The sequence below is a fragment of the Nerophis ophidion genome, linkage group LG16, assembly GCF_033978795.1.
Source record: "Nerophis ophidion isolate RoL-2023_Sa linkage group LG16, RoL_Noph_v1.0, whole genome shotgun sequence".
NCBI lineage: Eukaryota > Metazoa > Chordata > Actinopteri > Syngnathiformes > Syngnathidae > Nerophis > Nerophis ophidion.
This window is the reverse complement of record NC_084626.1, coordinates 48,320,734-48,336,543: the sequence shown is the minus strand read 5'-3', so window position 1 is coordinate 48,336,543 and position 15,810 is coordinate 48,320,734. Positions and strand designations below refer to the sequence as shown.

Here is a 15,810-nt window from a genome sequence, read left to right as displayed (position 1 = left end):
CAGCAGAGAGAGTCCCGTTCACAGCGGAGCCACCAGGAAACCATCCCAAGCGGAGGCGGATCAGCAGCGCAGAGATGTCCCCAGCCGATACACAGGCAAGCAGTACATGGCCACCGGATCGGACCGGACCCCCTCCACAAGGGAGAGTGGGACATAGAAGAAAAAGAAAAGAAACCGCAGATCAACTGGTCTAAAAAGGGAGTCTATTTAAAGGCTAGAGTATACAAATGAGTTTTAAGGTGAGACTTAAATGCTTCTACTGAGGTGGCATCTCGAACTGTTACCGGGAGGGCATTCCAGAGTACTGGAGCCCGAACGGAAAACGCTCTATAGCCCGCAGACTTTTTTTGGGCTTTGGGAATCACTAATAAGACACTAACCTACTGTGACCATAACACTAACCCACTGTGACAATGACACTAACCCACTGAGTCCCACACACTGTGACCATGACACTAACCCACTGAGTCCCACACACTGTGACCATGACACTAACCCACTCAGTCCCACACACTGTGACCATGACACTAACTGTGACCATAACACTAACCCACTGTGACAATGACACTAACCCACTGAGTCCCACACACTGTGACCATGACACTAACCCACTCAGTCCCACACACTGTGACCATGACACTAACCCACTCAGTCCCACACACTGTGACCATGACACTCACCCACTGTGACCACGACACTAACCCACTGTGACCATGACACTAACCCACTCAGTCCCACACACTGTGACTATGACATTAACCCACTGTGACCATGACACTAACCCACTGAGTCCCACACACTGTGACCATGACACTAACCCACTCAGTCCCACACACTGTGACCATGACACTAACCCACTGTGACCATGACACTAATCCACTCAGTCCCACACACTGTGACCATGACATTAACCCACTGTGACCATGACACTAACCCACTCAGTCCCACACACTGTGACCATGACATTAACCCACTGTGACCATGACACTAACCCACTCAGTCCCACACACTGTGACCATGACACTAACCCACTCAGTCCCACACACTGTGACCATGACATTAACCCACTGTGACCATGACACTAACCCACTCAGTCCCACACACTGTGACCATGACACTAACCCACTCAGTCCCACACACTGTGACCATGACACTAACCCACTGTGACCATGACACTAACCCACTGAGTCCCACACACTGTGACCATGACACTAACCCACTGTGACCACGACACTAACCCACTGAGTCCCACACACTGTGACCATGACACTAACCCACTGTGACCATGGCACTAACCCACTGAGTCCCACACATTGTGACCATGACACTAACCCACTCTGACCATGACACTAACCCACTGACTCCCACACACTGTGACCATGACATTAACCCACTGAGTCCCACACACTGTGACCATGACACTAACCCACTGAGTCCCACACACTGTGACCATGACACTAACCCACTGAGTCCCACACACTGTGACCATGACACTAACCCACTGAGTCCCACACACTGTGACCATGACACTAACCCACTGAGTCCCACACACTGTGACCATGACACTAACCCACTGAGTCCCACACACTGTGACCATGACACTAACCCACTGAGTCCCACACACTCCCACTTCTCCTCCCATCCTGGCCAACAATCACAGAGTAAAAGTTTTCCCATAAATTCCACTGATGAAGGCGGCACATGAAAGTGGGCCCACTTGGATCTGCTTCTGCCTTAAATGCTGCTCCAACCTGTGTGTGTGTGTGCGTGTGTGTGTGTGTGTGTGTGTGTGTGTGTGTGTGTGTGTGTGTGCGTGTGTGTGTGTGTGTGTGTGTGTGTGTGTGTGTGTGTGTGTGTGTGTGTGTGTGTTGGACCCCTGGAGTCCCCCCCTCCCACCCCCCGTGGAGGTCCATAACTCACCAGGGGGTCACATGACCATGTCAGGACGCGCCATCGGCCCCGTCATAATCCTTTCCAGCAACTGTGTGTGTGTGAGTGTGTGTGTGTGTGTGTGTGTGTGTGTGTGTGTGTGTGTGTGTGTGTGTGTGAGTGTGTGTGTGTGTGTGTGTGTGAGTGTGTGTGTGTGTGTGTGTGTGTGTGTGTGTGTACATTAGCAGTTGGCAGAGGACAGAAGGCCTCATGTGTTTTGTGTTTGCCTGTGAACATCACGTCCTCTGAGAGAAGAACACAGTCAGGCGCTCTGCAACGCATTCTTTCCCTTTCAAACACACACACACAGACACACACACACACACACACACACACACACACACAGTGAGGAAATGACCACACCTTCTGGCCAAGAGCGTGTCACGCAGCCTTCAAAGTGACACACTGAGTGATGGAGAAGGTCTGAAGGAGAAGTAAATGGATGAAGGAGAAGGTCTGAAGGAGAAGTAAATGGATGATGGAGAAGGTCTGAAGGAGAAGGTCTGAAGGAGAAGTAAATGGATGATGGAGAAGGTCTGAAGGAGAAGTAAATGGATGATGGAGAAGGTCTGAAGGAGAAGGTCTGAAGGAGAAGTAAATGGAAGAAGGAGAAGGTCTGAAGGAGAAGGTCTGAAGGAGAAGTAAATGGATGATGGAGAAGGTCTGAAGGAGAAGGTCTGAAGGAGAAGTAAATGGAAGAAGGAGAAGGTCTGAAGGAGAAGTAAATGGATGATTGAGAAGCTCTGTAGGAGAATGTCTGAAGGAGAAGTAAATGGATGAAGGAGAAGGTCTGAAGGAGAGGTAAATGGATGATGGAGAAGGTCTGAAGGAGAAGTAAATGGATGAAGGAGAAGGTCTGAAGGAGAAGTAAATGGATGATGGAGAAGGTCTGAAGGAGAAGGTCTGAAGGAGAAGTAAATGGATGATGGAGAAGGTCTGTAGGAGAATGTCTGAAGGAGAAGTAAATGGATGAAGGAGAAGGTCTGAAGGAGAGGTAAATGGATGATGGAGAAGGTCTGAAGGAGAAGTAAATGGATGAAGGAGAAGGTCTGAAGGAGAAGTAAATGGATGATGGAGAAGGTCTGAAGGAGAAGGTCTGAAGGAGAAGTAAATGGATGATGGAGAAGGTCTGAAGGAGAAGGTCTGAAGGAGAAGTAAATGGAAGAAGGAGAAGGTCTGAAGGAGAAGTAAATGGATGATTGAGAAGCTCTGTAGGAGAATGTCTGAAGGAGAAGTAAATGGATGAAGGAGAAGGTCTGAAGGAGAGGTAAATGGATGATGGAGAAGGTCTGAAGGAGAAGTAAATGGATGAAGGAGAAGGTCTGAAGGAGAAGTAAATGGATGAAGGAGAAGGTCTGAAGGAGAAGTAAATGGATGAAGGAAAAGGTCTGAAGGAGAAGTAAATGGATGAAGGAGAAGGTCTGAAGGAGAAGTAAATGGATGAAGGAGAAGGTCTGAAGGAGAGGTAAATGGATGATGGAGAAGGTCTGAAGGAGAAGTAAATGGATGAAGGAGAAGGTCTGAAGGAGAAGTAAATGGATGAAGGAGAAGGTCTGAAGGAGAAGTAAATGGATGAAGGAGAAGGTCTGAAGGAGAGGTAAATGGATGACGGAGAAGTAAATGGATGAAGGAAAAGGTCTGAAGGAGAAGTAAATGGATGAAGGAGAAGGTCTGAAGGAGAAGTAAATGGATGAAGGAGAAGGTCTGAAGGAGAAGTAAATGGATGAAGGAGAAGGTCTGAAGGAGAAGTAAATGGATGAAGGAGAAGGTCTGAAGGAGAAGTAAATGGATGAAGGAGAAGGTCTGAAGGAGAAGTAAATGGATGAAGGAGAAGGTCTGAAGGAGAAGTAAATGGATGATGGAGAAGGTCTGAAGGAGAAGTAAATGAATGAAGGAGAAGATATGAAGGAGAAGTAAATAGATGAAGGAGAAAGTCTGAAGGAGAAGTAAATGGATGATGGAGAAGGTCTGAAGGAGAAGTAAATGGATGAAGGAGAAGGTCTGAAGGAGAAGTAAATGGATGATGGAGAAGCTCTGAAGGAGAAGGTCTGAAGGAGAAGTAAATGGATGATGGAGAAGGTCTGAAGGAGAAGTAAATGGATGATGGAGAAGGTCTGAAGGAGAAGTAAATGGATGAAGGAGAAGGTCTGAAGGAGAAGTAAATGGATGATGGAGAAGGTCTGAAGGAGAAGTAAATGGATGATGGAGAAGGTCTGAAGGAGAAGTAAATGGATGAAGGAGAAGGTCTGAAGGAGAAGTAAATGGATGAAGGAAAAGGTCTGAAGGAGAAGTAAATGGATGAAGGAAAAAGATCTGAAGGAGAAGTAAATGGATGAAGGAGAAGGTCTGAAGGAGAAGTAAATGGATGAAGGAAAAGGTCTGAAGGGGAAGTAAATGGATGAAGGAGAAGGTCTGAAGGAGAAGTAAATGGATGAAGGAGAAGGTCTGAAGGAGAAGGTCTGAAGTAGAAGTGTTCACTCCAAAGACAAGAAGAATCTTTCTAGGTCTCACTTCCTTCTCCGTTGGGGGAAGACTTGAATAGGTCGAATAAAGTGGTGACACACATTCCTCACATAGCAGTAAGGTTTCACTTTCTGTTCTCCTGCAGGTCGGTGCAGGGCCCGGCGAGGGCTTCAACGTGAACGTTGGCTGGACCAGCAGTCTGACATCTTCCATGGGCGATGCTGAGTACTTGGCAGCTTTTAGGTAACCAACACATGTTCATACATCATGAATGGCATTTGTTTGTCATTAATCACATGAGTTAACACATTATATATATATAGACAGTATATATATATAATGTGTGTGTGTGTGTGTGTGTATTATATATATATATATACAGTATATATATATAATGTGTGTGTGTGTGTGTGTGTACAATCACACACATTCTTACACACGGACACAAACTGTGATAGTTCAGCCCCTGGCCAATTTCTTTTACCACATTGTGCCCCCCCACACTCAAAAAGGTTTGGAGCCCCATGTTTTAAAAATGTCACTCACCACATATTTCCTGTCATTTTTTCCTGAAATGCATTTATTTGTTCTGCCGGGAGCTGTGATATTTGTTTTCAGCCGATGATGAAACACTCTCAAGACATGCCGCTCGCTCAGTGGGTGGGCCCCGCGTCAAAGGCAAAATGCTAATGAGGTTAGCCGTAATGGTAAAAAAGAAGGGGGGGGGGCTTTGAAAGGCTAAGTCCAGTGTTTACTAGAGTTTCGAATACTAATTAAGAAACAACTGCTTCTTTCCGGAACAGCCGTTTTTTCAGCCCGTATGGGAAATGAGGAGTGTTTGCATGTGTAAAACCTCCTCAGCCGACCACAGTCTTTAAAGTAGCCGGGCAGTGGGGGCCAATGCAGGGGCCCCTCGTGGAACTCACCGTGGAAAAGGAGCGTGCTGTTGGGGGCAGTTGCAGGAAGAAAATGGCTCCTTATAGACCAAAAAACAATTTTGTTTCCGAATGTGAAACCAAATGATGATTGAAGTGTTCCTGTCAGGCATGCACTTGTGCCTTGTACATTGTTATTATTATCGACTTTTGTTCATCACCACTCAATTCACCGTTGAAGTACTTCATCATCATCAATGATGATTAGACACCATTTTTATGCACCAAAGCATAAAAGACAAAACTGCAAAAGCAGTGAAGTAGTCAGCTTGTGTAAATGCTAAATAAAAAGAGAACACAACAAATCCTTTTCAAGTTATATTCAATTGAATATACTGAGAAACTTTGGTATTTTTTGCAAATATTACCTCATTTGGAATGTGATGCCTGCAATATCTTTCAGAAAAGCTGGCACGAGTGGCAAAAAAGACTGAGAACGTTGAAAAATGTTATCCATCCATCCATTTTCTACCGCTTATTCCCTTTCGGGGTCGCGGGGGGCGCTGGCGCCTATCTCAGCTACAATCGGGCGGAAGGCAGGGTACACCCCTGGACAAGTCGCCACCTCATCGCAGGGCCAACACAGATAGACAGACAACATTCACACACTAGGGCCAATTTAGTGTTGCCAATCAACCTATCCCCAGGTGCATGTCTTTGGAAGTGGGAGGGGCCTATCCCCAGGTGCATGTCTTTGGAGGTGGGAGGGGCCTATCCCCAGGTGCATGTCTTTGGAAGTGGGAGGAAGCCGGAGTACCCGGAGGGAACCCACGCATTCACGGGGAGAACATGCAAACTCCACACAGAAAGATCCCGAGCCCGGATTTGAACCCAGGACTGCAGGACCTTCATGTTGTGAGGCAGACGCACTAACCCCTCTGCCACCGTGAAGCCAGTGAAGTAGTCAGGTTGTGTAAATGCTAAATAAAAAGAGAATACAACAAATCCTTTTCAACTTATATTCAATTGAATATACTGAGAAACTTTGGTATTCTTTGCAAATATTACCTCATTTGGAATGTGATGGCTGCAACATCTTTCAGAAAAGCTGGCACGAGTGGCAAAAAAGAGTGAGGACGTTGAAAAATGTTAATCAAAGACTTATTTGGAACATGCTACAGGTGAACAGGCTAATTGGGAACAGGTGGGCGCCATGATTGGCTGTAAAAGCAGCTTCCGTGAAACGCTCACTCGTTCACCAACAAGGACGGGGCGAGGGGTCACCACTTTGTCAACAAATGCCTGAGCAAATTGTTGAAGGACGACATTTCTCGAGCAGCTGTTGCGAGGAATTTAGGGATTTCACCATCAAAAGGTTGAGAGAATGTGGAGAAATCACTGCACGTAAGCCGTGGTATTACGCACCTTCCGTCCCCTCAGGCGCTACTGCGTCAACACGTGTGTAAAGGATATCACCACATGGGCTCAGGAACACTTCCGAACACCACTGCCAGTAACTGCAGTTGGTCGCCACATCTGTAAGCGCAAGTTAAAACTCTACTATGCAAAGCCAAAGCCATTTATCAACAACACCCGGAAACGCTTCGCTGGGCCCCAGCTCTTTTAAGATGGACTGATGCAAAGTTGAAAAGTGTTCTGTGGTCTGACGAGTCCACATATCTATTTGTTTTTGGAAACTGTGGATGTGGTGTCCTCTGGACCAAAGCAGAAAAGAACCATGGGGACTGTTTTAGAGTGAAAGTGTGGTAGTCAGCATGTGTGATGGTATGGGGGTGTATTAGTGATTGTTGTAGGGTGAAAGTGTGGTAGTCAGCATGTGTGATGGTATGGGGGTGTATTAGTGATTGTTGTAGGGTGAAAGTGTGGTAGTCAGCATGTGTGATGGTATGGGGGTGTATTAGTGATTGTTGTAGGGTGAAAGTGTGGTAGTCAGCATACAGCTTTTGGAGCGACATATGTTGCCAGGTTCCAAAAATGTGGAGAAATCACTGCACGTAAGCCATGGTATTACGCACCTTCCATCCCTCAGGTGCTACTGCATCAAAAAGCCACATCAGTGTGTAAAGGATATCACCACTCAGGGCTCAGGAACACTTTAGAAAAGCACTGTCAGTAAGTACAGTTGGTCACTACATCTGTAAGTACAAGTTAAAACTCTACTATGCAAAGCCAACGCCATTTATCAACAACACCCAGAAACACAGCCAACTTCGCTGGGCCCGAGCTCATCTATGATGGACTGATGCAAAGTGGAAAAGTGTTCTGTGGTCTGACGAGTCCACATTTCAAATTGTTTTTGGAAACTGTGGACGTCATGTCCTCTGGACCAAAGAGGAATAGAACCATGGGGACTGTTGTAGGGTGAAAGTGTGGTAGTCAGCATGTGTGATGGTATGGGGGTGTATTAGTGATTGTTGTAGGGTGAAAGTGTGGTAGTCAGCATGTGTGATGGTATGGGGGTGTATTAGTGATTGTTGTAGGGTGAAAGTGTGGTAGTCAGCATGTGTGATGGTATGGGGGTGTATTAGTGATTGTTGTAGGGTGAAAGTGTGGTAGTCAGCATGTGTGATGGTATGGGGGTGTATTAGTGATTGTTGTAGGGTGAAAGTGTGGTAGTCAGCATGTGTGATGGTATGGGGGTGTATTAGTGGCCAAGGCATGGCTAACTTACACATCTGTGAAGGCACCATTAATGCTGAAAGGTACATACAGCTTTTGGAGCAACATATCATGGACGCCCCTGCTTATTTCAGCAAGACCATGCCAAGCCAGGTGTTACAACAGTGTTGTTCAAAGGAAAGGCCATGTAACACACTGGTAAAAATGCCTTCTTTGACATGTGTTGCTGTCATTACATTCTAACTGCAAAAAATAAGAAAGTTTGTCAGTGTTGACATGAAATATCTTGTCTTTGCAGTCAATTCAATTGAAAAGGATTTATTGTATTCTATTTTTTATTTAGCATTGACACAAGGTGACTACTTCACTGCTTCTGGGGTTTTAGTTTGATGAATGAGTTCTTGAATGAGGTGACATTGGTGACTCCGTTGTTTGGAGTCTCCTGCTGATGTTTGCGGCGTGCCAGGCCTGTGCTTCCTGGTGCTGCAAGGAACAGCTGAGTGGTGTGGAGGTTACAGGTGTCAGGGCGTTTCTTCAGGGTCTCCACAGTGGTCCAGATTTCAGCTTCTCCCGTTCTCCGGTAGCACGCAGTGTTCATCTCTGGCGGCGACTGACAAATGCTGCAGAGGAGAGAGAGGAGAGGAGAGTACGGAGGTGGAGGAGGAGGAGGAGGAGAAGTGGGGGGAGGGGGGGGGGCAATTGTTGGGGAATCCAAAGGCGGTTTAATTAGGCCCAATGGATCCCAGATGGCTGGCTGTCAGTGACGTGAGAAGGACAAGCGCCTAATAGGAACCAGACTGCCTTTCAACCTCCGCCGACACACCGGGGGGGAGGGAGGGAGAGAGAGAGAGAGAGAGAGAGAGAGAGAGCAGCCAAGTAGTCTCCCTGGGGCTGGGGGGGGTATAAGGGGCACAGTCCTTTGTACCTGTCCAGCTCACAGCTCCACCCTGCACCATGACCACAGTCACTTTTGCTACCTGTTGTCCTCACGTGTGAACAAACACGAGCGAGATTGGAACCCCAGGATCTCCAAACCATGGTCGTACTTAATGATTACTTAGGTCTACTACACTACTGTATTTAACGTTGTCATCATGTTGGTACTTAATGAATACTTAGGTCTACTACACTACTGTATTTAACGTTGCCATCATGGTGGTACTTAATGAATATTTAGGTCTACTACACTACTGTATTTTAATGTTGGTCATCATGGTGGTGCTTAATGAATACATAGGTCTACTACAGTACTGTATTTAATGTTGTCATTATGGTGGAGCTTAATGCATACTTAGGTCTACTACACTACTGTATTTAATGTTGTCATTATGGTGGTACTTAATGAATACTTAGGTCTACTACACTACTGTATTTAATGTTGTCATGATGGTGGTACTTAATGAATACTTAGGTCTACTACACTACTGTATTTATTGTTGTCGTCATGGTGGTACTTAATGAATACTTAGGTCTACTACACTACTGTATTTAATGTTGTCATCATGGTGGTACTTAATGAATACTTAGGTCTACTAGACTACTGTATTTCATGTTGTCATTATGGTGGTGCTTAATGAATACTTAGGTCTACTACACTACTGTATTTAATGTTGTCATCATGGTGGTACTTAATGAATACTTAGGTCTACTACACCACTGTATTTAATGTTGTCATTATGGTGGTACTTAATGATTACTTAGGTCTACTACACTACTGTATTTAATGTTGTCATTATGGTGGTACTTAATGAATACTTAGGTCTACTACACTACCCTATTTAATGTTGTCATTATGGTGGTACTAAATGAATACTTAGGTCTACTACACTACTGTATTTAATGTTGTCATCATGGTGGTACTTAATGAATACTTAGGCCTACTACACTACTGTATTTAATGTTGTCATTATGGTGGTACTTAATGAATACTTTGGTCTACTACACTACTGTATTTAATGTTGTCATTATGGTGGTGCTTAATGAATACTTAGGTCTACTACACTACTGTATTTAATGTTGAGCAAGTGTTATGTCTGTGGTGGTCCTGCTCAGAGCCGTGGTGATGCCCATCGCCCATGAGTTCTCCCCCGACATGGTGCTGGTGTCCGCGGGCTTCGATGCGGTGGAAGGTCACCCGGCGTCCCTGGGAGGCTACACGGTCACAGCCAAGTGTAAGACAGTCCTGCACCTTGAAAGTCCAGCAGGTGTGTAATTATTGTGTGGCGCCCGACCAGGTTTCGGCTTCCTGACCCGACAGCTGATGTCCCTGGCCGGGGGTCGGCTGGTTCTGGCTCTGGAGGGAGGACACGACCTGAAGGCCATCTGCGACGCCTCTGAAGCCTGCGTCAGCGCCTTGTTGGGACTGGAGGTGAGCATTGAAGCCGGTCTTTGTGCCGCGCGTGCGCAGATATTGCACATCCTCTCACCGCTGTAATTACACAGGTGGAACCTCTGGCCCAGTCCGTGTTGGACAGGAAGCCCAGCGACCACGCCGTGCAGTCCCTGCTGAGTGTCATCCAGGTGCAAGGTGAGCACACGGACATAAACACCTCCCTCATTAGGGACCTGGGCTGAAAACTGTCAAATGTCCAACAATAAAATACTCAGTCAATACTTGATTTATCAGTATGACGAGGTTGTTAGATATACTACATGCATATTACACTGTAATTACATGCATATTACTGTTTAATCACATGCATATTACTGTGTAATCACATGCATATTACTGTGTAATCACATGCATGTTACTGTTTAATTACATGCATATGACTGTGTAATTACATGCATATGACTGTTTAATTACGTGCATATTACTGTTTAATTACATGCATATAAAATAAAATGAATTGCAATCAACTAGAATAAAACAACAGTACAATAGTTAGAATTTAAATTCAACTGCAATACAATAGTTACAATAAAACACGACAATACAATATTTAAATAAAACACGATAATACAATAGTTAAATAAAACACAACAATTCCATGGTTACAATAAAACTCGACAATACAATAGTTACAATAATACAATAGTTAAATAAAACACAACATTACAATAGTTACAATAAAACACAACAATACAACAGTTCAATAGAACACGACAATACAATAATTACAATACTTCGAATAAAAAGGACAAAGAATAGTAACAATAATACAAAAAACAAATATACAATAGTTACAATAAAACAATAATACAATAATTACAATAAAACAGGACAACACAATAGTTACAATTGTTCCAATACAAAATGTTGAATAAAACAGAACAATACAATAGTTACAATAATACAATAGTTACAATAAAACACAATACAATAGTTACGATAATACAATATTTAGAATAAAAAGGACAATAAAATAGTTAAAAGACAGTTACAATAAAACCGGACGATACAATAGTTACAATGGTTACAATAGTAAAATATTTAGAATACAATAAAATAGTTAAAATACATTAGTTACAATAAAACCAGACGATACAATAGTTACAATAGTTACAATAATACATTATTTAGAATACAACAGGACAATGCAATATTTACAATAATACATTAGTTACAATGAAACAAAAACTACAATAGTTACAATAATACAATAGTTAATATTAAACAGGACAATACAATAGTTACACTTGTAACAATAATACAATATTTAGAATAAAACACAACACTACAATACTTACAATAATACAATACTTACAATAAAACAGACAATACGGTTGATACAATAATACAATAGTTAAAACACAACAGCACAATAAAACACAATAATACAATAGTTACAATAAAATAATGCAATACAATAGCTACAATAAAACAAAATAGAATAGTTGGAATAAAACAATACAATAGACGCAATAAAACACGACAGTACATGACTTACACTATAACACAACATTACAATAGTTACAATAAAACACGACAAGACAGTAATTACAATAAAACACAACAATACAATACTTAATATAAAACATGACAATACAATAGTTAGAATAAAACAACAATAAAATAGTTACAATAAAAAAGGGCAATACAATAGTTATTATAAAATAATACAATAGTAACAAAAAATAATAATACAATAGTTCCAATAAAACAAGACAATGCAATAGTTATAATAAAACAATAGTTACAATTAAACAGGACAATGCAATAGGTAAAATAAAACAATAATGGAATAGGTACAATAATACAATTGTCACAATAAAATAATAAAATAGTTACAATAAAACAATACCACAATAGTTACAATAAAATAATATAATATTTACAATAAAACTATACAGTAGTTAGAATATAACAGGACAATACAATAGTTTCAATATTACAATAGTTACATTAAGACAACAATACAATAGTTACAATCACAATAGTTACAATAATGCAGTGGTTACAATTAAACAATAATACAATAACTACAATAAAACAGGACAATACAATAGTTGGAATGATGCAATTGTTACAATAAAAAAGGACAATACTATAGTTATAATAAAACCATAATACAATAGTTACAAATAATCAGGACAATATAATAGTTGTAATAAAACAATAATACAATAGTTACAATTAAACAGGACAATACAATAGTTACAAAAAAACGTTATTACAATGGATACAATAATACAATAGTTACAATAAAACAATACAATAGTTGCAATAAAACAAGACAAAAGGTCAAATAATGCAATAGTTACAATAACTTTATAAGACAATAGTTAGAATAATACTAGTTACAATAAAACAAAACACTAGTTAGAATAAAGCAGTACAATAATAGTTACAATAAATAAATAATACAATAGATACAATAATTCAATAGCTACAATACAATAGCTAGAATAAAACAATAATACAATAGTTACAATAATACATTAGTTAGAATAAAACAATATACAATACTTGCAAAAAATGGACAATATACTAGTTACAATAAAACAGGACAATAGTTACAATAAAACAATAATACAACAGTTACAATAATACAATCATATAATAGGTATGATAAAACAGGACAATATGATAGTATAATGCAATTGTTAGAATAAAACTGGACAATATAATAGTTCCAATAAAACAGGACAATAGTTCCAATAATGCGATAGTTACAATAAAACAATAATAAAATAGTTACAATAACACTAGATACAATAAAACAATAGAATAGTTAGAATAAAACAGTACAATACAATGTTACAATAGTTACAATAATACAATAGTTACAATAGCTAGAATAAAACAATGATACAATAGATACAATAATGCATTATTTATAATAAAACAATAATACAATAGTCAGAATAAAACTGGACAATATACTAGTTACAATAAAACAGGACAATAGTTCCAATAAAACAATAATACAATAGTTGCAAAAATACAATTGTAACAATAATACAATTGTTAGAATAAAACAATAATACAATAGTTAGAATAAAACTGAACAATAAAATAGTTACAATAAAACAGGACAATAGTTCCAATCAAACAATAAGGCCTTATTTACAATAGTTACAATGAAACAATACAATAATACAATAGTTAAAATAAAACAATACAATAGCTAGAATAAAACAATACTACAATATTTACAATAATACAATAGTTGCAATAGTTATAATAAAACAATAATACAATAGTTAGAATAAAACAATAATACAATAGTTAGAATAAAACTGGACAATATAATAGTTACAATAAAACAGGACAATAGTTACGCTAATACAATAGTTACAATAAAGAATTATACAATAGTTACAATAAAACCAATACAATAGTTGGAATAAAACAATAATACAATAGTTAAAATAATACTATAGTTGCAGAAATAGAATACCACTCTGTGCAGGTGAGTACTGGCAGAGTGTGAAGTTCCAATAAAACAAAAATACAATGGTTGCAATAATAGAATAGTTGTGATACCACTATGTGCAGGTGAGTACTGGCAGAGTGTGTAGTTGCAATAAAACAATAATACACCAGTCACCACTCTGTGCAGGTGAGTACTGGCAGAGTGTGTAGTTGCAATAAAACAATAATCTAATAGTCCCCACTCTGTGCAGGTGAGTACTGGCATAGTGTGTGGTTGCAGTAAAACATTAAAACAATAATACAATAGTTACCACTCTGTGCAGGTAAGTACTGACAGTGTGTGGTTTCATTAAAACATTAAAACAATAATACAACAGTCATCACTGTGTGCAGGTGAGTACTGGCAGAGTGTGTAGTTGCAATAAAACATTAAAACAATAATACAACAGTCACCATTGTGTGCAAGTGGGTACTGGGAGATTGTTTAGTTGCAATAAAACAATATAACAATAGTCACCACTGTGTGCAGGTGAGTAGTGGCAGAGTTTGTAGTTGCAATAAAACATTAGTACAATAGTTACCACTGTGTACAAGTGAGTACTGGCAGAGTGTGTGGTTGCAATAAAACATTAATACAATAGTCACCACTGTGTGCAGGTGAGTACTGGCAGAGTGTTTAGTTGCAATAAAACAATAATACAATAGTACCACTCTGTGCAGGTGAGAACTGGTAGGGTGTGTAGTTGCAATAAAACAACAAAACAATAATACAACAGTCACCATTTTGTGCAGGTGAGCACTGGCAGAGTGTGTAGTTGCAATAAAACATTAATACAATAGTCCCACTGTGTGCAGGTGAGTTACTGGCAGAGTGTGTAGTTGCAATAAAACATTAGTACGGTAATACAATAGTCACCACTGTGTGCAGGTGAGTACTGGCAGAGTGTGTAGTTGCAATAAAACATTAGTACAGTAATACAAAAGTCACCACTGTGCGCAGGTGAGTCCTGGCAGAGTGTGTGGTTGCCATAAAACATTAATACAATAATACAAAAGTCACCACAGTGTGCAGGTGAGTACTGGCAGAGTGTGTAGTTGCAATAAAACATTAGTACAGTAATACAATAGTCACCACTGTGCGCAGGTGAGTACTGGCAGAGTGTGTGGTTGCCATAAAACATTAATACAATAGTCACCACAGTGTGCAGGTGAGTACTGGCAGAGTGTGTAGTTGCAATAAAACATTAAAACAATGATACAACAGTCACCACTGTGTGCAGGTGAGTACTGGCAGAGTGTGAGGTTGCAATAAAACATTAAAACAATAATACAACAGTCACCATTGTGTGCAGGTGGGTACTGGGAGATTGTTTAGTTGCAATAAAACAATATAACAATAGTCACCGCTGTGTGCAGGTGAGTACTGGCAGAGTTTGTAGTTGCCATAAAACATTAATACAATAGTTACCACTGTGTACAAGTGAGTACTGGCAGAGTGTGTGGTTGCAATAAAACATTAAAACAATAATACAACAGTCACCACTGTGTGCAGGTGAGTACTGGCAGAGTGTGCGGTTGCAATAAAACATTAAAACAATAATACAACAGTCACCATTGTGTGCAGGTGGGTACTGGGAGATTGTTTAGTTGCAATAAAACTATATAACAATAGTCACCGCTGTGTGCAGGTGAGTACTGGCAGAGTTTGTAGTTGCAATAAAACATTAATACAATAGTTACCACTGTGTACAAGTGAGTACTGGCAGAGTGTGTGGTTGCAATAAAACATTAATACAATAGTCACCACTGTGTGCAGGTGAGTACTGGCAGAGTGTTTAGTTGCAATAAAACATTAATACAATAATACAATAGTTACCACTATGTGCAGGTGAGAACTGGTAGATTGTGTAGTTGCAATAAAACAACAAAACAATAATACAACAGTCACCATTTTGTGCAGGTAAGCACTGGCAGAGTGTGTAGTTGCAATAAAACATTAATACAATAGTTCCACTGTGTGCAGGTGAGTACTGGCAGAGTGTGTAGTTGCAATAAAACATTAGTACAGTAATACAATAGTCACCA

At 40.4% G+C, this 15,810-nt stretch overlaps 1 protein-coding gene across 3 annotated transcripts in view; it reads left to right on the top strand.

Annotated features, from left to right (window-relative positions):
• Positions 1 to 15,810, top strand: part of LOC133535495 (histone deacetylase 7-like) — a 184,088-nt gene that overhangs the window by 166,375 nt on the left and 1,903 nt on the right. For all 3 annotated transcript variants that reach the window (XM_061875380.1, XM_061875381.1, XM_061875379.1), the window contains 4 exons: positions 4,538 to 4,635; positions 9,960 to 10,078; positions 10,142 to 10,275; positions 10,350 to 10,434. In XM_061875380.1, the coding sequence (XP_061731364.1) occupies positions 4,538 to 4,635; positions 9,960 to 10,078; positions 10,142 to 10,275; positions 10,350 to 10,434 (436 nt within the window). The remainder of the gene's footprint in view (positions 1 to 4,537; positions 4,636 to 9,959; positions 10,079 to 10,141; positions 10,276 to 10,349; positions 10,435 to 15,810) is intronic.